Source organism: Phycodurus eques, chromosome 16 (assembly GCF_024500275.1).
Source record: "Phycodurus eques isolate BA_2022a chromosome 16, UOR_Pequ_1.1, whole genome shotgun sequence".
Classification (NCBI taxonomy): domain Eukaryota; kingdom Metazoa; phylum Chordata; class Actinopteri; order Syngnathiformes; family Syngnathidae; genus Phycodurus; species Phycodurus eques.
Window position 1 is genome coordinate 4,005,429 of NC_084540.1, and position 24,943 is coordinate 4,030,371.

The 24,943-nt window shown below is 40.9% G+C and overlaps 1 protein-coding gene across 6 annotated transcripts in view; it reads right to left on the reverse strand.

The window, feature by feature from the left end:
• The window catches only part of si:dkeyp-72e1.9 (syntaxin-binding protein 4), a 45,432-nt gene extending 31,379 nt beyond the window's left edge, over positions 1-14,053 (reverse strand). For 3 of the 6 annotated variants that reach the window (XR_009770022.1, XM_061699753.1, XM_061699751.1), the window contains exons 1-3: positions 13,816-14,051; positions 11,161-11,234; positions 1,168-1,263 (exon numbers count right to left, since the gene is read on the reverse strand). Coding sequence is in view for 5 of the 6 variants with exons in the window: in XM_061699753.1 (XP_061555737.1) it covers positions 1,168-1,263; positions 11,161-11,234; positions 13,816-13,982 (337 nt within the window). In the remaining variant the exon portion in view is untranslated. Of the gene's footprint in view, positions 1-1,167; positions 1,264-11,160; positions 11,235-13,815 lie in introns of all 6 variants that reach the window. The other 3 variants (XM_061699752.1, XM_061699754.1, XM_061699755.1) reach the window with 3 other exon arrangements.
• Between the last annotated feature and the right edge of the window lie 10,890 nt (positions 14,054-24,943).

Consider the following 24,943-nt stretch of genomic DNA (forward strand, 5'->3'; position numbering starts at 1 on the left):
ACAGCATCTCAAGAAAACACATGTAGACTGTTTGGGCGAACTCCCATGCACCAACCAGGATCCTGCTTAGGGTGTAGAGCTGGTCCCCTGTTCCACGGCCAGGAGAAAAAAACACACTGCTCCTTCTGAGATTTAGCATCCTGACGGACCTCCCTCACCAAAACCCTCGAATAGACCTTACCAGGAAGGCTGATAAGTGTGATCCCCCTGTAAATTGGAATACACACCATGGCACCCCATCTTAAAAACTGTGTCAACAAAGACAGTCCCACATCATTCCGAGCCTTTAGGAACTCCGGGTGGATCTCATTGATACCCAGGACCTTGCCACCGAGGAGCTTTTTAACAATCTTGGCGACCTCAATCCCAGAAATAGAGGAGTCCACTTCTGAGTCCCCAGACTTTCTGATAGGAAGGTGTGTGTGTGGACTTAAGGAGGTCTTCGAAGTATTTTCCCCACCGACTCACAACCTCCTGAGTCGAGGTCAGCATCTCCCCATCTTGACTATACACAGTTTTGATGGTGCACACCTTCCACTTTCTCGGATGCTGGATGGTGGAGAGAATTTCAACTCCCACCTCTAACAGAACTTTGATAACATCCCCGGGAAGCCAGGGGGCAATGAGTCCAAGTGGCCCATGTTCTGTGCCTCCCTTGTTGAGGTGGTCGACCGGAGCAGTGGCCATGAGGTGACCGGTGCCTGTTGGGGTGGTAATACCTGTACTTGTGGGTGGACAGCGGCGGTGAGTCCTATCCCAGCCACACCCATGACAGGTACCAGAGCCAAAACTGTGTGTCGAGGTCAGCCGGACTATATCTATACCTCTTAACCTCACGCACCAGCTGAGGCTCTTTCAGTGCCAGAGAGGTGATGTTCCACTTTCCTTGAGCTAGCATTTTTAGCTGGGTATTGGAACAAGGTATTACTAGCTCACCACAGGTGGTGAGCCCATGAGGAGGGCGACCCACATTTACTTCAGCGCCGCCATTATTGTATATGTTGTAGATTGCATATTTAGGTGCATGCCTAGACTGAACAAAACCTGCAACTCAATTTGTACTCATAATAAAGTTTTAAAACAGGAGTAGTGACCTTGTTATACAAGTTTAAAAAAATAAACCTCATGCATGAAATGACAAGAAATGCACTCTAAAGTTATGCTTACCATCACTTGAAGCAAGGCCACCAGGTAAAATCCTTTTAACATAAACTCCAAACTCTTCTCCAGTTAGCTCCTTCACGCCGCCAATCACTTTAATTCCTAAAGGGAAGAGATACAGACAAATTTAAATGTGCCCCAATTATTATTAGCCTTTGTACATAAAAATATTCCAACAAATGTTGGCTTGTTCAATGATTTAAGTTGGCAACAACCAGCAGAGGGCGGAATAATTCAGATCCACCTAGTTCGTGGCCTCAGCAGACCTTATGGTGGTCTTGTGATCAATTTATGACGCTCTAAGATTGGCATATGCTATCTCAGCACACATCTCGGTTGGCCGCTCCACCAACTTGTTACCAGCTCAAATTGCTCAATCACCTTCCACTAGTTATCCACGCTCAGCAATATTAGTTTTTAAATTTCAACACCTTCACTATGAAACGCCATTTTCTCAAGACATAAATGGATCAAGTTGTGTTGACTACTTTCGTCCTCTTTTGACTGGATAGTAATGTCTGTTGGTTGGCGAGGGTGGGTGTGATGCCCAGAGTGGAGAAGAGCGAGCGAGAAAAAGGCAAAAAGTCACGCATTCACATAACTTTCAAGGTATGTTTCAATCAACACCCGCATTTTTGCTGGTGAGAGGGTTCAACACCCATCCACATCCACACGTTCCCTGCTGTTATTGTACGTGTAAAAAAAGTGATCTGCCACAGCATCTTTATGATATATTACTTCCCAATCCTACCACTAGCTGCCTAAGCCTCAGGACCAAAAGCTTGTGAATGCTAATTGCTTTATGAATAATAATAAGAAACACCAGATGGAGTTTTGAATATTGTCTCCTGGGAATAAGTGGAAGGTCATTTGTTGACATCCACCATTTTATTGGTATACTGTTTACTGAAGAGGAATGGCAGGGTCATGAGAATCAACTCAGGTCAGTCTTTGATTTTGCGTTTTCTTTTTTTCCCCCCCTTGAGGCGGTAGCAGTCTTTTAGTTTATTTTCAAATTTGAATTCGTCTTAGTCTCATACGATGGATTCCATTAAATTCAACATTCCTAAAGCTGGCTTCATTCCATTAATGACTCCCCCAACACACACACACCTGCACTAAAGTCTTCCCTATCCCTGAAAGTGTCTTATTTAATCTGTAGATCAAGGTTTGTTCATCCTAAAACTGCTATTAGCCTGTTACCACAGAATAAATTGAAACCTTAATTGGGTCTTGATGCAAAGGGGTGCATGTTAATTATTGCCTTTCAGAAGAATGGGGTTACAACGTTCCCCATCCTAGTCCTCCACCCTTTCTCACCCTTCTCTAAGGAAAACACTTCCATGTTCTTGTGTTCAGCCTGAAAGCGTTCTCCTCCCAACTAACATCAGAGAAGAAGAATAACATTACCCACTTAATGCAGAAGTAACTGGAGCAAATATAAAAAAAATATTATTTTACTTGTGTTTTATCTCCTATTTTGTTTTCCAAATCATGTTGTCAGCTTGATATCTTTCAAAGACATTGCTTCCCAAAGATTAATGTTCTATTTTCTGAAAAAGATGGTTGAAATGTAATATGATGGAAGGGATTGATACCAGAGCTACTGAATGATTAGAACAGCTGCCTCACATCAAGGGAGTTTATATTATTGTATATCCCCTCCTTGGGCTGTCACCTTATCATGGTGGAGGGGTTTGTGTTTCCCAATGGTCCTAGGAGCTAAGTGGTCTGGGGCTTCACACCCCTGGTAGGATCACCCATGGCAAACAGGTCCTAGGTGACGGATCAGACAAAGCACGGCTCTAAATACTCCTATGATGATTCAAAACAGAGGAAAAGTTTTCCCTTACCCAGACGCGGGTCACCAGTGCCCCCCTCTGGAGCCAGGCCTGGAGGTGGGGCTCGAAGGCGAGTGCCTGGTGGCCGGGCCTGCACTCATGGGGCCCGGCCGCGCACAGCTCGAAAGGTTAACCTGGGTCGCCCTTCCCATGGGCCTACCACCTGTGGGAAGGGCCATAGGGGTCGGGTGCATTGTGAGCTGGGCGGTGACCGAATCCGGGGACCTTGGCGATCTGATCCCTGGCTACAGAAGCTGGCTCTAGAGACGTGGAATGTCACGTCTCTGGCAGGGAAGGAGCCCGAGCTGGTGTGCGAGGTCGAGAAGTTCCTACTAGATATAGTCAGACTCGCCTCCACACACAGCTTGGGCTCTGGTACCAGTCCTCTCGAGAGGGGTTGGACTCTCTTCCACTCTGGAGTTGCCCATGGTGAGAGCCGCCGAACAGTTGTGGGTATACTTATTGCCCCCCGGCTCGGCGCCTGTACATTGGTTCACCCCTGTGGACGAGAGGGTAGCCTCCCTTTGCCTTCGGGTGGGCGGACGGGTCCTGACTGTTGTTTGTGCCTATGCACCAAACAGCAGTTTAAAGTACCCACCCTTTTTGGAGTTTGCTGGAGAGCGCTCCCACCGGCGACTCCATCGTTCTGCTGGGGGGACTTCAATGCTCACGTGGGCAATGACAGTGAGACGTGGAAGGGCGTGATTGGGAGGAACGCTCCCCGATCAGAAACTGAGTGAGTTCTGTTATTGGACTTCTGTGCTCACCACGGATTGTCCATAACAAAAACCATGTTCAAGCATAAGGGTGTCCACATGTGCACTTGGCACCAGAACACCCAAGGTCGCAGTTCTATGATCGACTTTGTGGTCGTGTCATCGGACTTGTGGCTGCATGTCTTGGACACTCGAGTGAAGAGAGGGGCGGAGCTGTCAACTGATAACCACCTGGTGGTGAGTTGGCTCCGATGGTGGGGGAAGATGCCGGTCCAACGTGGCAGGCCCAAACGTATTGTGAGGGTCTGCTGGGAACGTCTGGCAGAATTCCCTGTCAGAAGGAGTTTCAACTTCCACCTCCGGCAGAACTTCACCCACGTCTCGGGGGAGGCGGGTGACATTGAGTCCGAGTGGATCATGTTCCGCGCCTCCATTAGCGTGGTGGCCGACCGGAGCTGTGGCTGTAAGGTAGTCGGTGCCTGTCGTGGCGGCAATTCATCCCTCACCGTTGGAGTTCACCAACGGTGAGGGATGCCGTCAAACTGAAGAAGGAGTATCGGGCCTTTTTGGCTCGTGGGACTCCGGAGGCAGCTGATGAGTACTGGCTGGCCAAGCGACATGCAGCTTTGGTGGTCGCTGAAGCAAAAACTCGGGTATGGGAGGAGTTCGGTGCGGCCATGGAGAAAGACTTCCGGACATCCCCACTATACACAACATTGTGTATAGTGGGGATGGGGCGCTGCTGATTTCGACGAGGGACGTTGTGAGTCGGTGGGGAGAATACTTTGAAGACCTCCTCAATTCCACCGACACGCCTTCCTATGAGGAAGCAGAGTCTGGGTTCTCTGAGGCGGACTCTCCTATCTCTGTGGCTGAGGTCACTCAGGTGGTTAAAAAGCTCCTGCTCGTTAAGTGAAACTAAGGCTGTGACTGGCTGTGTCTAAAATGTGGGCGGGCCAAAATCTGGCTGAGAATCAAATATTTAATTAGAAAATTAGCCTAAAATTACTATTGAGTCTATATGGGCGGAATTTTTAAGAGATCATTTGTAAGGAATAAGTGCCAATATTCACAAGCTTAGATAGGTCCCTTAGTGAGTTTTGAAATTATTTATCTTGGCAGTTAATATTTCATCAACAGTCAGTACAATAGTAAATGTGCTGCATTTTCTTTTTCATTTGTTATTATCCATCCATCCATTTTCTATAGAACCTATCCTCATTAGGGTCACAGGCTATCCCGGGTTACTTTGGACGAGAGGCGGGGTACACCCTGGACGGGTCGCCAGTCAATCACAGGGAACACATAGAGAAGCAACCATTCACACTCAATTGAGTCTTCAATAAACCTGACCTTTTTTTTGTAATGTGGATGGAAACACACGCAAGCTCGGGAAGATTATTATTATTCTTGCTATAATTATAATTATTATTATTAAATACCTATACCTTGTCAGATACTTCTGCCGTTAACTGGAATTGTTATTATTAATTATTGAAAGCTACGCCTGCTCGTCCAACTTTAGTGTCTGATCTTAAAATACTCTTCTGGATGACACATGACTTTGGGGCTTTTCTTTCAAACAGAAACATGAAATAAATTTCCAGTCAGTTCCCTTGATCAAGTTGCTTACCCAAGTTTGCTGTACATTGTACGTGTGACGAACGAAATACCTTTATTTCCAGTCAATGTAGGACACAAAACTCAACTATTCACAATTTTTTTCACAAAGTCCAAAATCTGCAGTATGCATGTATGTTTAATTGAGACAACAAATGGTTACTGTCAGCTGTGAACATGCCAAAAAAGACCCTGTTGTCCGCTCAACAAACCGCCGCGGTGGTAGGCAGAAGGTGCAAGTCCCTGTGTAAGATTTGTGATTGACAGTCAGTGGGAGTAGAGGATGGGTAAGATAGCGGCACCCATGTCTACTACGACTGCTTCGGCTCACGATATTTTCGCCAAACTACGACTAAAAATTACATTAAAACCAGTGGAATCCATAACAAATGCTTAGAGCAACATCGTTTAAACTAGCTAGGACCGCCAGTTTATGTGAATCCAGCGGTTTCGGGTCAATAAACCCCAAAGGGGAAGCCATTCTATGGAACCTCAGCCTACGAAATAGTGGCATTTCCCACTAGCACAGGCCGCCCCAGGCAGCGTCGGCACCATCGAGGTTAATCCTGCACTTTGCTGTGCAGTCAAATGTTCATTGTTTTACACAAGACTGCACCACAACACCAAGTTTTTAATACAGTGTTCCCTTGCCATATCGCAGTTCACCTATTGCGGATTCAGTGCATTCCATTTTTTTTTTTTTTTTTTTTACATATTCATATCACACATAATTCACCATATCACGGATTTTGAATGTATGCTGTAAATTTCTTTTGTGGCAAAATAAATGCTTCCTAGCCTAAAACATTAAAATTGTACAAATAAATAAATAAATAAATAATTAAAACTCATATTACAAGGACTAAAATGTACACAGTGTGCAGTACTACTGTGCATTTCTGTATGTTTAAGAGTTTAAAAGGTGTTTAATAGTATAGAAAGTGTTTATGAGCATGTGGTAGGGGTTAATAGGGGTGTGGGGAAGATAAATGAGAGAATATGACAGGGGGTACGTATGACTGCATATATGCACAGTTGTGCTCATAAATTTACATACCCTGACATAATTTGTGAATTTTTTTTTTTTAATATGACTGATGACATAACAACAACCATCATTAATTTCCTTCTGGTTGTGTCTTTGTTTAATGATAATGCTTTTCTGAAATGCTTGACCATTTAATTTCAATCCTATTGAAATAAAAATTTCACCCGGTCCTTCATGTTTTCTTTAAAGAATTGAACCCATCTTACAAATTTTGCCTGGGTAATCACACTCATGAAATAATCAAACATACGAGCACAACTGTGTGTTTTCTAATTTACTAAATTAGGGCTGTGAATTTCAAAATAAGAGCAAGTCTATAAAAAAAAGCATTCCGCAAATAAAGTGCTTAACTTCAGAATCATTATTTGAAAAAAAAATAACAAAATACAGATAATACTTCACGTTTTGATCATATGGGTAGAAGCAAAATCATGGATTGAAAAAATGCATTCTACATACGTAGAAGGGTTTTCCAGAATTTTTAGGTCAACTTTGAGGGTGCGTATTATACATGGGTGCGCATTATACACGAGAAATTACGGTGTAGGTCCATAAATTGTGAATTTGTTTTTAGTATATATATTTAATTGTATGTTTGATTTTCACCTAATATAAAATAATAATAACAATAATCATCATCATAAAACAACTTTCATTTATACAGGTCCTTACGTGACACTTGTTGACAATGTTGGAAGAGCAACAAAATGGAGAAAAAGAGAAAAAGGAACCGCACAAACACATTAGAGATCCATCCATCCATTTTCTGAGCCGCTTGTCCTCACTAGGGTCGCGGGCGTGCCGGAGCCTATCCCAGCTGTCATCGGGCAGGAGGCGGGGTACACCCTGAACTGGTTGCCAGCCAATCGCAGGGCACATACAAACAAACAACCATTCGCACTCAAAGTCACACCTACGGGCAATTTAGAGTCTCCAGTTAACGCATGTTTTTGGGATGTGGGAGGAAACTGGAGTGCCCGGAGAAAACCCACGCAGGCACCGGGAGAACATGCAAACTCCACACAGGCGGGGCCGGGGATTGAACCCGGGTCCTCAGAACTGTGAGGCTGACGCTCTAACCAGTCGGTCACCGTGCCGCCCCACATTAGACATATAAATTAAAAATGTTGCAAATAGCTTTGGTGAGCAATTCGTACTTCAGATTTTTTGGGGAAAATGCTTTGAATAAAAAGTTTGAACAAGATATTGTGAACTGCCTTAGAACTACAGTAGAATACTAAATGGTGCTTAGCCCCAACCTGCATGCGTATACTGTAGTGCTATGGAAGTGACGTACAGATACAAACAACAACACTCAGCTTTCTGCATTCTTAACCCAGCTAAGTTAAGTGGGTTAGGGCTTTAACACATGACCTACTTTGGCTCACAGGCAAACACACTGATACTGAGCAGGGATACCTCCTCTCGAGAGAAAATCCCTTTCAAAAGTAGTACTTACATTATTCGACATGTTCAACAGCTGACTTGCATACATACAGTACATTCGCAACGCAGAAGGTAAATGGAACTTATGTTCTCATTACTTCCTATTGTAAAGTTATTTGTTAGCAGCATTTGTTTGTTTAAATGACTGCAGTATGATAATAAAAAGTACTATATGTATTGGGCCTCATTTACAAATTGTTCTTAGGAACAATTTTGTTCTTAAATCCCACATACAATACAGGTACAGCTCAATAGATTTAGTTCGGTAGTTCATTTCGAAAGTGAAACTCATTATATGGAAGCACTACACACACAGAGTGAAATACTATATTTCATATATATTTTTTAATGTATATGTTTTATGATTATAGCTTACGGCAAACAATAACACCAAATTCACCATCTCTAGAAACTAGAATATTGCATAACAATCAATCAAGAAACAATGAAAATGATTTTAATTTGCCCTCTGAAAAGTACTTTCCCAAGTGTTTAATGAATTTATGTAGTATATGAGTACTAAAATAAATGGGCTTTTCTATCATAGTCTCATTTATTGAGATGTACCTGTATTAAAGGTTTGAAAATACTAAAGCCCTGTAGCCCTTACAGCCTTGAACCGTCTTGCATCCATGCTAATGAATGTAACACTAGGCAGCCCAATTGTTCTTGTTTCAATCTTGTTCTCCTGTAGTTATTGCAGGCATCATTGACAATATACAGTACAGCACACTATTGCAGGAGCATGTCACGCAGATTCTGATCCAGTTTATTGGGTACTTCCATGAGTAGCTTCGCACAAAATAGCCATCAGAGCCATACCAGAAAATTAAACCACCTCATGTGGTTGATTTATTTTCATACAGAACTCCACAAAGGTGGGATAGTGTTTCACAAAACAGAAGACGAAAGACACAAACAAATCCCTAACAAACATGGCTGCTGAGGCATATTGATGCCTCAGGAAAAAAAAAAAAAAAAAACTCATCTATGCTTTTATCTCAAGTAGACTTGACTACTGTAGCGGTCTTCTGACTAGACTCCCCCAAAAGACCATTAAACAGTTGCAGCTCATTCAGAATGCTGCAGCTCGGGTTCTGACCAGATCAAAAAGATCGGACAATATTACTCCAATTCTTAAGTCTCTAAACTGGTTTCTCGGTTAGCTATAAAATTGACTTTAAAGTTCTGTTACTGGCCTATAAATCACTAAATGGTTTAGGTCTTGAATACATTAAAGACATGCTAATGTCATATAAATCTATTAGCATTTAGCTGTTATGCTGCACACAAATGGAATAAGTTGCCAACTGAAGGGAAATCAGCGCCAAGTTTGAATGTTTTTAAGTGCAAAACAATTTTTTCTCATGCTTATGATTATTTTAGACGATATCCACTTTTAAATGATCTTTCTTGCAATGTACATTTGTTATTTTATTTTTCTCATCTTTTTAAAATGTTTTTAATCATGAAAGGCACACACTGCGTTACCTTGAGTATCAAATGTGCTCGATAAATCAATTAGCTTTGCTTTTAAAACGTTTATAATTGACTTTTAAACACTAAATATGCCTGAAACTACAGTATGATCCCAACAGACTGACATGAATTTAATCTCATCTTATAGTATTATTCTTAAAAATAAATGACTTATTGATGATTTGATTTTACAATAATGCACCAGAATGTACAAGGACCCTGAGGTGTACAGTATGTCCTCTCTTTTCAACCCATGTCACAGTACTCCTAGTTTATTATCCATTATAATATGTTTATGTCTCAGTGATACATAGGGTTGGGCATCGGAATTGAGAATCGTTTGGAACCGGAATCGAACTAAGCAACCGGAATCAGAACCGGAATCGCTCCAATTCAAACGATGCCCAACCCTAGTGATACACTGCATAAATATACTGTGTCTGCATGGTGAAACTGGCTCGGATCTGTGTCATGCAGTGCACCAGTCCTCATCCCTCCCTATATATTGCAGGGCCAGTGGCAAGTCCGGTCCTGGTTAAATGACAACCAGCGGGCCGGATCTCAACCGGTAAGCTCCTGCTGGCCTTTAGCATCTTTCACCTGGCTTGGCTTTGAGTGTTGCGGCCGGTTGCCTGCTTCTACTAGCAGGAGCAGAGCCCAGCGTGTGGAAAGAAAGCAAGCACCCGAGACAATGGGTTTTCACATCACCCAAACATAAACATTACTTTGTCAACAACTTCACAGAGCAATCATTTCTTACTGTGCATGAAGACCACCACTGGCTAATTTAACCTTATCACCCCTCACAAACAAACGAGCACCCACAGCGATTCCATTGCATTATCACTTGTGATGACAGCTAAGAAGCCACCGAAATACACTTGTAAAATAAAACATTATTATCAGAAGCTAATGCTGTTAACACTGTTGGCTAACACTAATCTGTGCTAACACTGCAGATCTGTTTATCTTTTGGCTTTGACAGGGTAGCGCTTTGGCCACCGTGGTGAAGTGGTTGTTTGGCTCTGGGACGTAGTTTGTAAGGGGGTGCATGACCTCCGATTTTTTGAGTCACCATTGTGATGAAAGACGAACTCGATGTCAACAAGTCGCTGATGATGTTTTTTTCAGTACAGTTCCACAGAACATACGTTAAAACTAGGGGTGCGACTTTAACCATTAATCACATCGCATTAATCAGGATTAATGAATAACAAACAAAATAATGATCACGAAAAATTAACGTATTTTAATTACATTTTGTGTTCCATACAATGTGGAACCTTTATCAGTGCAGGATTTCCTGGCACACCGATTTTATGGATGCACATGTCACAGCTCGGCTCCCAAAATGGAAGAATTGGATGAAACAGCATTGTGAAGACTGAAGGGAGGCAAATTTCTTAAAAACAAAACTACCGACTGGAAGCCTTAGTTTTGTACAAATTGTACAAATTGTACCACTGAAGCACTTCAACCCACCGACATGTGATGGACTTTTCAACTGCCACGCAGAAACCATTTCAAGACAATACTGTTCTAAAAAGACAATTTCCATCAATTCAGGGGACAAATTTAAATCAGCATCCTCATCTAGTTCTGCAAAGGGCTCAGCGTCCTCCTCATGCCAAAAACATGAATGGCCACTCGTCAACATCACGCTCTAAATGTCGCTGTAAATTAGTGAAGTCAAAAAAATTGATAAGTCGAATGGCACGTAAACCCCTGGTGCGACTCACAAGTGTGTTTTTTTTTTTTTTTTTTTTTTTGTATCTGAATGATATTTTTTTCTGAAACAAATGTTGTAACTCTTCTCAAACTCTCTTCAAGCGCTGATGTCACTACTCACCCAAGCCATTCTCGCAATCTGTAAAGTCCATGGAATGAACAGTTCTGTCGACACCATATGAACCCATGAGTGTCCTGGTTCAAAATAAAGAAACAGAGGACAAAAGAGTGCATTAAGAATACATTTGCAGGAAAACTATCAAAAGAAATATCTCTTAATTGTATTCTTACCAGTGTGGACTGTAGCAAAGTACATAAGCCATGAAAACATTGAGTTAGAGGGGGGTACATCCCTGGACAATTGCAGGGCTGACAAATAGAGACCAATCCCAGAAAAATGGTAATTTATTGTTGCCAATTAACCAATCAGGTAAAAAAAACCTGCCCTTAAATCTTAATTAGCGTTACCATAGCAAACCCACACAAACAACAAGCAACCACACACTAAACCCATATGGAACCGAGACCATAATCCTAACCACTGACTGACCATGCTGAATGTTATAATGCAAAATCGTTGAATTCATGTTATGTAGGCTAAGGTCCCACCCCTCCTCTTACTGTATTTGTTGTAATCTGTGGATACAACTCAAATGTATCTCTATTGATGTGATGCATCAAACAATGATACGGCTAATTTGCTTTGCAGTTGTAAAGGAAGGATAAAGGAAGGCTATAAGATTGATTTAATCACGTAGAGCATATTTATATCAGATTTACTTGGATTTATTTTTTTTTTTAGATGATTTCAGGATGTACCCGAATGACCTATAAGCGTCTACAAATCGTGAAACCTCCTTCTGACAATATATTCTTATTTCAAGCATTGCACTGAGGCGGCTGGCCATTTATTTTAACACAGTCAAGATGCACGTACAATTTCCGCCGCTGGTGTGCGCATTTCGTCTTCGTGAGTTTTCGGCACGTTCTTCTTCTGGGTCGGAGGACTGGGCATCAAAATTCTGAACCAAAATCTGAACATTTGAACGATTCCAGGAGAATCAGAGCATCCCGGTTGCAAACGATTCTCAATACTCTGTGCCTAACCCTGTTTAATATAATGCTGGTCCTTTTCTGTAATAAGTTGCATAAATCAACATCATATCATCCTTTGATGCCTGCTGAACGGAGACTTAAGGCTTCTTTATCCTGCACGCGGTTTGCCTTTATACTCGAGTGCGCCGTTTTGAAAGGGTGCTGCAGTTCTCCTCCAAGTCGGGGGTGTCGCTACGGCTGGTATCGGCTAGGACGCCGCAGGGTGGAGTTTCCTCTGCATTTAGTGTCCATTTCCGGTAGCCGTTTTTACTTTCCTTTCCGTAACAAGGAACAAAGCAACAACAATGGCGACCGTGCAACAGAGTCTGATAGAACCAATAAACCTATTGGTAAAATTTCTCACATTTTGGGGGGTTGAATTCTAAACCTCAGGTTATTATTATTATTTTGTTTTAACTTTAAAGGTTCCACTGTATTAGAAGTTGCTCCTGATTTTTAAATGTGAAGGACAGTGATGCTTCTTAACAGAAATACATTTTCATTTGCCATTTCATTGTGTCCTCAATTAGCCTCATTGTTTCACAGCCAGCCGTGGGAGTATCAGACTTCTAGATATAAACACTCCGCAGCTGAAATATTGATAATTCTCCTCGTCATGCTTTTGGCAGTCACACAGAAAAATGTTGTTTGGCAGTTAGGGAGCTACCACTGCACGAGCATGAGCGTGAGAAGCCGAAATAAGCTAAAGTATATTTAGAGGTAGACACACAAACATATTCAGTATATATATTGAGGTCGACACACTTCAGTCTCTGGTGGCTGAGAGACCCCCTCCCCCCCCACCTTAGCTTTGCCCCTGCTTCCTGATTGTATTCTAATTTACTAGTATTTTACTTCAGGTTTTTCACTTATTTTTTTCTATTTCTGCTTTTCTACTGCTTGTTAGGCAATTAGCATTCCAAATAGAGCCGTGCGGTCATGACACATTGACCAACACCAATCAAATACAATAGAGACACAAAATATTACTAATAAAGTACTCCAACAAACAACAACATACAAAAGTATTTATGTTTAGACTCACATATGAATTGGATTTTTTTTTTAAAAAATTATTTTTGGGTGATGTGAGCCTAGATTTTTGTTTGTTTGTTTGACACTTAGTATATACTACAGTACATTTTTAAATATGTCAACTCAAATAAAATAGTGTACACGACTCCCCAGATTTGAGTTAAAGCAGCTCGGTGATGGTTGGAATCAAGACTCAGTTTACAACAATCTCAATGTATAACGACTCCAACCCACGTCCGGTCAACTTTCCCGGACCGTTCCAAACATAACAGACATGGTTTTAATCCACTAAAAAAAAAAAAAAAAAAAGGTCCTTTGACGGACAAGGTCGCGTAAATCCACCCAGTTGTCGTTGCGCGCGGCGGCGGTGCGGGGAGACGACAGATGGAAGAGTTCAAGCGAAGAGGAGAGAACGAGCAGGCGAGCTGCTGTTTTTGCATGTTATTCTCAAATCCCCTCAAATAATAGCATCTACAAAAGCACTGTTCATTTCCGAAAAGAGACATATATATATATATATATATATATATATATATATATATATATATATATATATATATATGCTACCACAGAACAAAACATGCAGTTGTTTATCAAAAGTACATCCCTAAAAGTACTCAGTCAGATCAGCAGTACTTTAGTTTACCTGCTAATGATGACAGCTCCTTTGTACATGACGGAAAAGGTTGGCATCTTGTCATGGAGCCCAGTTTCTCCGCCGGACGGTCGCTCGGTGTGCCGGGCTTCCCCTGCCTCAGCTCCCGACCAGCCACCGCATGCCACTGCCTCGCTATTATTCCGGTTCACCAGCATCGCACCACCGCACTGGCAACGTCTCCCACCTTCGCCCGCACTTTGAATCTGTTACGTCATTAAAGCGCAACATTTATTTATTGAAAAAACAACAACAACAACAACAAACAAACAAACAAAAAACTCAAGGACAGTATATTCTTGAATGGCGTGGGACGCAATTAGATTCACCCCATGATGCATTGGCTGTTTAATATTTATTGAAATAGTACATTCATTTTAAGGTGGGGGAGGGGGGGGGGGTTAACGTGTTTACTACAATCTATATATTATTTTGTATAAGTGAATAAATAATTTCTGAATGAAGGATTATGATGACCCACTATTAAATCCTTATGCAACTATGTATAAAGTGGGATGTTAGCTACTATTCCTGGAGTTAAAAAAAAAAAAAAAGAAGAAAAAGAAAATGCCCCCACTCCTTGATTAATCGGAGAGCATCGTTGTTGGGGGGGGGGGGGATGAAAGTGTATTAACAATGTTTACAAGACAATGTACACAAAAACACAACCGCAACAAATGTTCAGTTATCGCAGAGTAACCCGCTCACACAATTATACACTCACACACACACACAAAGCACACGCACAATCACCCACTCACAGATACTCACACGCACGAGCAATTCGATCACAATTCACTCACTCTCTATCCACCTTACCTGACTTGCCTCTCTTTAGAAAGAACTTAGATATCTTGTCCCCGTCTTTTAATTTCTCAACAGACCCTATGAAAAAAAATATTTAAAAAAAAAAATATATATATATATATATATATATATATATATAGAGGCCGCTTTTGTTACTCTTAGCATCACTTCGAATTGCACAATATTATCAAATCTCCACTTCAAATCTAACAAAAAAAAAATGTCAGCGGAAATAAACCACCGTCGCTGTAAGTTTCATATTCAAACTTTCAGCTACGGCCGGTTTTGCCTCAGGAGCCAAAATGTAACTTTGTCATTAAGTCGCAACCGACATTTTCGACAGTCTTTAGCAACTCAAATTTATTTCACGCACCAAAAAATAGCCCAGTACTACAAAAGCCTTTTTGCACTGTTGAAAACAGTTGATATACATGAACCATAAACAAACATGACAAACATGAAATATGAAATAAAAAGGCAGACTTCTTGAATCAAATATAATAAAACAGACAAAATACTTCAATAAAAAGGCAGAATTCACTTGAACTACAGGTAGGCTATACCTATTTTAAACAAGCTAAATTGGTGATACTGGTAAAATTGCAGAACCCAAACTCTGAAATATAAAGGCAGAATAAACTTGAATTACAGTGTTTATGCTTTTGAAACAAGTTACACTCGTGATGCTCATTAACAGCACTTTTGTGATGCCCTCAACTCCTGCTAAGTTTGTCTTAAACGTGTTTTCAGCTCGCCGGTTGTGCAGTGCCTTAACGCATGAAATAAGATGCTACGTCGAAGAGACAAAAAAATGCAACAGCAATACTTTCGACACTGCTAAAGTTTTGAAACAAACATATTTTTATATGTCAGCAACATATAAAAATGGATAGCAACAGTTTCGAGACATAAAGGGCAAAACGTTAAGGATAATCCCCCACTAGCTAGCTAGCTGGCCGATTGTCTGCTAGCTTCATTAAATCATCGGTGAAACACGTCAATATAAGCAGCAATCTAAATTAAATGCAGACGTTAACGTGGAGTGGCTGTTGGAAGCTGACAGCTGAAGGACGTTCGCTTAAGGCTTGCTTGAGGTATGTTCACGTACTTTTAATACGATACGGCTCGCAAGCAGGCAACAAAAACGTTATGTAGCCTAGCAGGCTAGCGGTACCACGAACGGTTGGACGTAAACATGCCGCAGTTCTGTCGAATCATGCTCTCAAGGTTCGGTGTGGGTGAAGCCATTTAATTAAAAATAAAGTCATTTAATTACAGCAAGTTTGCACCCTATCATGTAACGTTGGTTTGACCTGACTGATTAGAATACACGATCTGACGAGAGCAGTGATTTCCGACCTTTATGGAGACAAGGAACATATTTTACAATTGAAAAATCTCACGGCACACCAACAAACAAAAATGTCACAAAAAGTGGATACATTAATTACTGTATTTACTTCCTGCCATCCAATAGAAGACCATTCGTTTGTTCTGTCTGTCACTGTGCCTCACTGGCATAAATAGAAGAACAAAGATGCATTATTTACTGTCAATAAAATGTTTTGAGCAATTAAGTACACAAGTATATACAGTAAATGAACAGGTCATTTAAATAGACACATTCCTCCACCTTGTGATCGGATCGGTGATCGGTAACCTTTTTGTTTAAACTCGCTGATCGGTGATCGGACCCGAAAATCCTGATCGTGTAAAGCCTAGACTCGTTAGGACACCACCGTAAATCTTACTTTCGGAGGACGGATGCCAATCAAGATGACTCATTTTTTTTGGGGGGGGGGGGGGGGGGGGGGAGGGAACTGCATGAGTGTGTTTACAGATCAAAAAGCAACAGCTTTGTCATGCAGCTCTTAAATTGTGACTGCCCAAAACTTTGACATTTCAGCCCATTTCTAACTCGAGAAAACACCTTGTGGTAAATTGCAGACGTTTTTGCTGTTGTTTTGGCGTCGGATGTGGCAAAATTAACTCATGCACACACGCACACACACACACCATCACTAAGTCTTCTTCATTTAAGTGAATAAAAAAAGTAATGTTTCTGTAGGGCCCAATGCATGTGTTGTTTTTTGGGCAGTTAAAAATTGAATTGAAAAAATGTAAAAAATGTGGCAGGTGTGTGTGGACTCCCATACATATATATTCTTATTTGACGTTCAGAAGTTACTCACAAATTACTCTTTACCTTCATATTTTTTTCACTGTGTGATTTCTTACTATTACTCAAGTAAATATTTGGATGACTACTTTTTACTTTTACTTGAGTCGTCCTATTCTAAAGTAACAGTACTCTTACTTGAGTACAAGATTTGGCTACTTTACCCATCTCTCGGTCATATACAGTTGTGGTGTAATTAGTTTAACCTGTCTTAATCCATTTCTTAACTTCTTCCACTCAATACCAACACACTCCTGTCATTAACATTGCTCATATGCACTGCATTTAAACATAGCAAATTCTTTATATTGTTAGGAGTTAGATGACATTTTCTTGCCAGGAAATATTTCCTTGAATTGTTTTTCTATGGAAAATGTATTTTATACATAAATGGAGAAAAGAGCAGAGAAGATTGCTATTAATTTCATGTAATGTTAATGAAAAACACAATATTGGGATACATATCATTATCGGCATATAAAATTACCAATATTGAATAATGGGTTTTAAAATTTGGTCCGTATTGCACAGTACTATGCAGAAACATCTTTTGTATTAGCATATCATATCATGATACATATAATAATAATGACAAGAATGAAATATATCATTTATATTAATTCATTTGTGCACCTAATGAGAATCGGTGGTAGGAGAATTGACAAGGGAATCGGACGGATAAGCAGTACTAATAATGAAATCGGAACCGCTAAATTCTAATCAATTCCCCGTCTCGACCGTTAATCCTCACTAGGGTCGTGAGTGAGCTGGAACCTGACCCATCTGAATTTGGGCGAGGGGCAGGGTTCAAACTGGACTGATTGCGAGCCAATCACAGGGCTAAGGCTCTATAATTTGGGCTTTATAATATTAGAATTATTGCACACACATATTTATGGGCCCATTGTTCCAATTTCCACATTACATGGCATGATCTTTCGCAAACAAAAATGGCAAACTGGATGGAGAAAGAGAGAAGAGTTGACTATTGTCTCCGTCGTTGCCTTGGTGACCCCAGCCCTTAAACCCGCTGCAGATTGATAAAGAATATCAATCTTTGTTTGTTTGTTTTTGTTTTGTTTTTTTGCTGGTTTCCAGCTGCATTGCCAACTAAATGCTTTCCATGAGCTTTTGGTTTGGGTCACTTGTGTTTACTTTGAGCTGCCATTGGATTACGCAACATGAAATCCAACATTTAAAAAAAAATCTAATACCTCAAGAAGCTTAGGAGCTCTTCAAAGCCTCTTTGCAACATTTATTCAGAACTGAAGGGTGCTCTTAACAGTGCCTCTTGGATTCGTTTAGGCACACTAACACACGAAATCTTTTCAGCTGCAAAATAGCACCGGTGAGTGTCGAAGCGCATTTGCAGATCTGACAGAGAACCTTGGCGTAACAAGTTGATTACCTGGATCAAAACAATTCCTTCTTTATTTATTTATTTATCAATGAATCATGTTTATTATTTGTTTCAATTTATGTTGTCCAGTGAAGTGTAGAATATTCGAAACAAAAAAAAAAATCTGTTCAGGTTGTCTTATTTGACGTTTCGCCTCTCATCTGAGCAGGCTTCATCAGTTCATGCTCAAAAACAACAGGACGGGCAAAACGCGGCTTGTCCTCATTTAAGGCACACTCCGTCCTCCGAGATGGTGCTTTCCCGACAAAGTGGTGTTTATCAGAGATAACCTCCAGAAATGGAGAGTGCAAAGAATGACGTGACCTGCCAAAGGTACTGGCCTCAACCCAACTGAACACTTGCGGGATGAACTTGCAAAAGCTATTCTGCTCGAGTGATCATCACAGCGCCATTGGCCGACTAGCGATCACTCCAACTTTAGGAGTACAGTGCCGTCCCACAACAGTGTGTGACCAGGCTTATCAGGCTTAATTGTGCTGTTCATCCAACAAGTGCATGTCCCTCTATGTGGCTATACGAAAGACGGGTCATTTGCTGATTAAACCATTCGGCACAATGCATCAAGGTGTTGGTCTATGCGTTGTATGCAGTGCAAAGCAAAAAGGTGCTCGCTACTGCTTCCCAGAATTCTTTGTGATGCTCTTTTTAATTAAAGTTTGTAGAAAATCAAGCTAAACGTTGCTCTTTACTTGCATTTGTTCCAGATTGTTTTGAGTGTGTGCATTATCTACACTGTATGTCGGGCTAGGTTGTTATTTGAGAATTTATTTCAGGAAACTCTCCCTGTGTCTTGTGTGTTAAGCATTGGCATTCCAGTCATGTTAACTGCATTACAAAGCAACTTGGCGCCTTACCAAATGCGTGAGTTGAAATTGATCAGTAAGGTACTTTCTCTGCAAAGCAAAATAGCAAAAATTGTACCGATGTGAGTCATTGCTGTCACATAATAGTCAAATAGCCAGCAATGCTAACTATACCAAAGATGTGTAGGTGAGTAAACACACTACGTTGATTAATAAAAAAAAAAAAAAAATCTGCGATGCACTAAATCTGAAATAAGTGAACCGTGATATAGCGAAAGATTACTGTAAAAGAGAAATAATAAGGCTCTTCAACAGTATAAAATGTGTTTGCAATAAATATTATGCCATGACAGCACATACAAAATGCTACAACAGAGAAAGAATCTACCAAACAAATACAGTACAATTATCACCCGCTATCTCACGCTTCACCTATCGCGGTGCCGCTAAATTGCAGATTTTTCTGTTGAACATTTTTTTATCGAGGAAATGATTGCGATAGCGTTAACATGAGCATTTTATAGCGATTTCTTACGGGCATGACACACTCCCCAGCCTTTTGTCACCTGCATGCGCCAGGTTAGACCAGCCGCAACGCAGGCAGGAAGGGGACGGCTGAACAAGTTCAAGATGCCATTTTTCAAATATGTTTACAATGTGTTGAAAGCCTATTTTCTAATAAGTAAAAAAAAAAAAAAAAAATGTAAGCATGTGGCAGGGGTATTTTAAGGCCTAAATTGGTTTAGAATGCACTGCAACTCCTGCAATGAACAGGGGATCACTGTACAGTATATACAACATTACAAGCAAAAACTAATTATCATTATGTGAAATACTTGAAAGGAAACATTTCACCTGGACTAATAAACTGGATAATAAAACAATCACAATAACGATTTTGGGCACACAATTGCATGGGTATGATGTCTGCAATGTGATGTTTCGTGGTGCACAGCAGGGCTGAGCTCAGTGAGCCTGGCCTTGTGAAATATTAACTCGCTCAGTCTTCAAACAACCAGTGGGTTTATCCAAAGGGCATACTTTTGTGTCTTCTACCTTTTTATTGACAACATCCACTCCTACAAAGATGTGTTATGATTAGTGACGATAGCTGGGATAGGCTCCAGCACGCCCGCGACCCTAGTGAGGAGAAGCGGCTCAGATAATGGATGGATGGATGGATGGATGGATGGATGGATTTAATTGAATGAACCATTGCCCTTGCCCTTTTAAATGGATGACATCATTTCTTTACAAAAGAGCTCCAACATTTGGTTTCAACAATAAAACAAACAAAAAAAACACTGTCAGTCCTCTGCTCCCAATATAAGCCCTCCACTTTCCCTGACTTCATATATTATTATGACAATATACACATCAACAGCTGATTATGCAGATATGCCGTGACAAAACTACAACCGTGGTTGCTTGCGTAATTAATAGAAACCTCACTGCAAATTAGAGCAACTGGGACCACTATTTGTGTAGTGGACAAAGCGCGAAATAAAGATAAAACCACAGATTTATGTAGGTTAACTTTACATTGCGACAGAAATACAGTAGTTCCACCTACTGTGATGGCTTGCAACTTTAAAGTGATTCAAAGTTGAGCAAACCAAGGGTTCAATGTCCATTTCCATGGTAACTGCACCATTATGATATCGAGTAATACCTTAGTCAAAGTTTGCAGGTTTTCGTGGTGTTGAGGCAAAAGGTGGAGGACCCAAATGCAGGGAAGCAGAGAGGCAAGGTAGGAGTGCAGGATGGTGTTATGGTATTTAATTTAAAAAATAATAATAATGACAAACAAGGTATGTAACAGAATCAGAACAGTAAATCATCAAAATCCAGAAAAGCAAGATTCAAACTAACAAAGAAACACAGGGAATAACTCACCACAAAAGGAAACATAACATGACTAGGTTGTGACTAAGGCCAATACACGCATAAAGACAATTGGCCTGTTTTTGTGCCGATCAAGTACGGCAAATGCCAGGCAATCTTAAATCTGATAAGATTATCCTATAAGATTGTTCTTAGGTCTGGTGTGTGATAAGAGTGGATTCGTCCCAATTTTAGGGTCCGAAACAGGTAGGGGCCGACAATCTTAAATAACGAACGTGTTCAATATTTACGACCAAAACCTCTGTGTGGGGAATGCCGACTTCTCCGGAGTCATGACGCTGAGAATGCTGAGGTGGAACAGAATGTAGCCAATCAAAGAAGCACCCAGACCGACGCACACAGAAGCGACCATAAATGAAAACAAATTTCTTACCCGATGTCGTTTTATCTATAAAACTGGGTTCCTCAGACAACAAAGCAAATGTTTTTGGGGAAATTTTACAAGGCTCTCTGCTCCGGGAACGTTCGGGAAACATCGGCGCCAAACCAGAAGTGTTTCTTGTTTGTTGGTTTTGTGAGATTACGTGTGACCATGCGAGACTTCGAGATTGGTGGTGCATTCGAATCTTTATGTGTGTGGTCTGCTGTGTTGAGCTTCTCGGAGGTGCACCACACACATGACGACCAAAACTCTTGAATGCCCGATTTTTGTATCTTTATGCGTGGGGTCTGTAGCCGATAAAAAAATATTTTACGAATAGAAAAACCTTTGTGTGTACCAGGCATAACATAGCAACATGAAGGAACAGGCACAGACTGAAAGAAACTAGGGAACTAAACATAAGCTAATGGATGAGACAACGAGGCACACCTGGAAAAGACACAAGTGACTGGAGGGAGATGACTGGTAGGCACAAGGAGCAGGGCTAACGAGAACAGAAGACGAGAACCCAACGAGGAAGACCAAACAAAAACATGGGACACAGGAAAACAAGACAAAACATGAAACAAATCTAAACACAAACAAAGATCTTGGTAGTCAACTTGGGGGTAGGCTCCCTCCTGTTCTCGTACATACCGTTAGCATTGCACCTCTGTTACTACATCAAAAGACACCAACACTATCCTGTCAGGTGCTGTCCCAAATTAAAGTAAGTTCAATTGCTGGGCGTTTCTCGTGACGCTTTCCCTGTTTGCGGTCACTGGTACCATTCTGTGGTGGCATCACGAAAAGCAAAGGAAAAAAAGCAAAACACTTGGGAAGTTCATCATTTGTTGCTCAGTTGCTCTGCTGAAATCTCAAGAGATTTACAGACGCCTCGAGTGATCGTGCATGAAGTGACTTCTGATGTTTCGTTTCGAGCCTAGTCAGGAGAAGCGGAACAGAAAATGGATGGATGGATGGATAAAGTTTATTGATCTATTTTGCTGAAGATAAAGTTAACATACAGACTTTTACTTTTAGCTTCATGTTGTATTTTGCAGATATATATATCTATCTATCTATCTATGTGTGTTTGTATAATCGTTTAAAGTGTACTATTGATTATGCAAACCATCACGTTGCAATTTTATCATCATAGCTGCATAATAAACTGTCAATGTTAAACTCTCCAATAATATATATATACTTTGTTAAATTGAACTCCAAACTGTACCACGTTCAGTGGGGGTTTGACTGGGTAGCTTCTGCTGGAAAAAAAACAACAATTCAAAAAAATATATATAAATATGTATATATTTATATTTTTGAACTTTGGACGGGGAAAAAACAGTGGATGCGTCAATGGCTGGTGGTAACATGCATCTCGGCCTGAGATAATGGATGGATGAAACAATTCATCCATCCATTATCTGAGCCGCTTATTCTCACAAGGGTCGCGGGACTCTATTGTTTGTTTCGCTTTAAATAGCACCAAAATACATTTGAACAATGTGGCTTTCGTCACACAAAAAAATGATTTCTTCTCCAACCCATTAATTTATTCTCTGCTTGCTCTTATTCGGCAGCCATAGTAACGGCCATTTGCCTCAGATCTTTAATCACTAAATCTGCACAGTGTGTCATTATCAGATTATGGGATTATCCACTCCACGCTGAGAAATCAAACGGGCTGGGACCCAATCATAGAGATACATTGCACTCATCACTCTCTCTCGATCACTGACACGTACGCAAGCACGCACGCACATGGCTTTTAAATATCCCCATCAGACCAGTTAGCTATGCAAGTACAGAGCAGAAACTTCAATGGGTTGATTGGAGAGAGCAGAACTAGAGCTAAAAGCGAACTTCTCTGGGACAGACAACTCCAGTCAGCGTTTTGCTCCGATGAGCACATCTTTAGTGGAGAGAAAACACAACTGCAAGGAAGTCAATCCTATTGAATCAAACATCTCCAGAGGGGATGAATACCACAATCCCCCCGAAAAGGTTTAATAGGAATCCCGTGACTTGTCATTGACTTTACCTGAGAGAAATGGAGATGGCGTTCACCATATATGGAAGGGGCTCAGAAGAATTTGGAACAGGGATTTCAACCAGAGTTGATAACATTTCAGGATGTAAGAAATTCTCATTACCCAACTGTCTTTGGGAGACATTGGGTCATCCAAAATAAACATTATATTCTCCTTACTTCTCTCAGCTTCAAGGTTTATAAACGTTGGGAATCACTGTGTTAGAGTGATGCACACCACTATTTAAGGTGCTGTGAAATGGTTCCAATCGACCTTAAACCAACCTTCTGCATAAAATAATTTTTGGGGTGAGGTTATTGATCGGCGGCACGGTGGACGACTGGTTAGAGTTCCTCACAGTTCTGAGGACCCGGGTTCAATCCCCGGCCCCGCCTGTGTGGAGTTTGCATGTTCTCCCCGTGCCTGCGTGGGTTTTCTCCGGGCACTCCGGTTTCCTCCCACATCCCAAAAACATGCATTAATTGGAGACTCTAAATTGCCCGTAGGCGTGACTGTGAGTGAGAATGGTTGTTTGTTTCGATGTGCCCTGCGATTGGCTGGCAACCAGTTCAGGGTGTACCCCGCCTCCTGCCCGATGACAGCTGGCATAGGCTTCAGCACGCCCGCGACCCTAGTGAGGAGAAGCGGCTCAGAAAATGGATGGATGGATGGATGAAGGTTATTGATCGTGGTGTAATATGTATTTTGCTCTAGATGCCTGTTTCTGGTGAAATTAATCCTAAAGCTCTTGATGTACATATGATAACACGGATGCTTGGGCATAATACCATGCCATTTTGGACCTTTGGGCAAGGAGTTAAATTCCAGTGACCCATGAATCAGGCTATTGAAAGGAAAAATATTGTTCGCTGACCAATTGTTTTTCTATTCGTGGTTTGTGTGGACAGAATTTGTTGATGTAGCCAAGGCATGGATAATGTTTCTTGTGGTGGCCTTTCATCTCTGTCATTTGCGAAGAGAGAATTTTACAACAAGGGAAGGAAAACATGCAAATAAGAACGAGATTTTTTTGTAAATTAAACATACAAACATATTTTTAAAAAGGCCATACTACAGCATGTGTCTCATGACTGGTTTTACTGTATGTTGTGATGCATCTAATATAACCTTAGAAGCAGTATTATGCACTGCACTTAGTGCACTTCATACAGTACCTGTATTTGATTTGTGCATGGTTGTTCATCTGTTAGTAAGCTAATAAAATTTTAAAAAACATTTTTTAGTGAGGATAAGCGGTCCGTAAAATGGATGGATGGTTGTTTTCTGACCTGGTGACTCATACTGTATGAATCATGAGTGACTTTAATATTCATATGGACTCAAAATATGAACCTCTTAGCAGGGTGTCTCAGACAATAACTGATAGTTTTTGGCTTCATGCAGTTATTCCATCAACCAATGGTGTGAGGGCCTCCAGAGCCTTTTCTGCTGGCCTAAACAATATCAAAATCACTGACCTACAATTACAATTTACGGTAATTCAATAATTATTTAGAATAGTTAGGATTAAATATAACAAAATATATATGTATATAATAGCATATATAATAATATATATATTAATTTATTTCCAAGTCCTTTGTC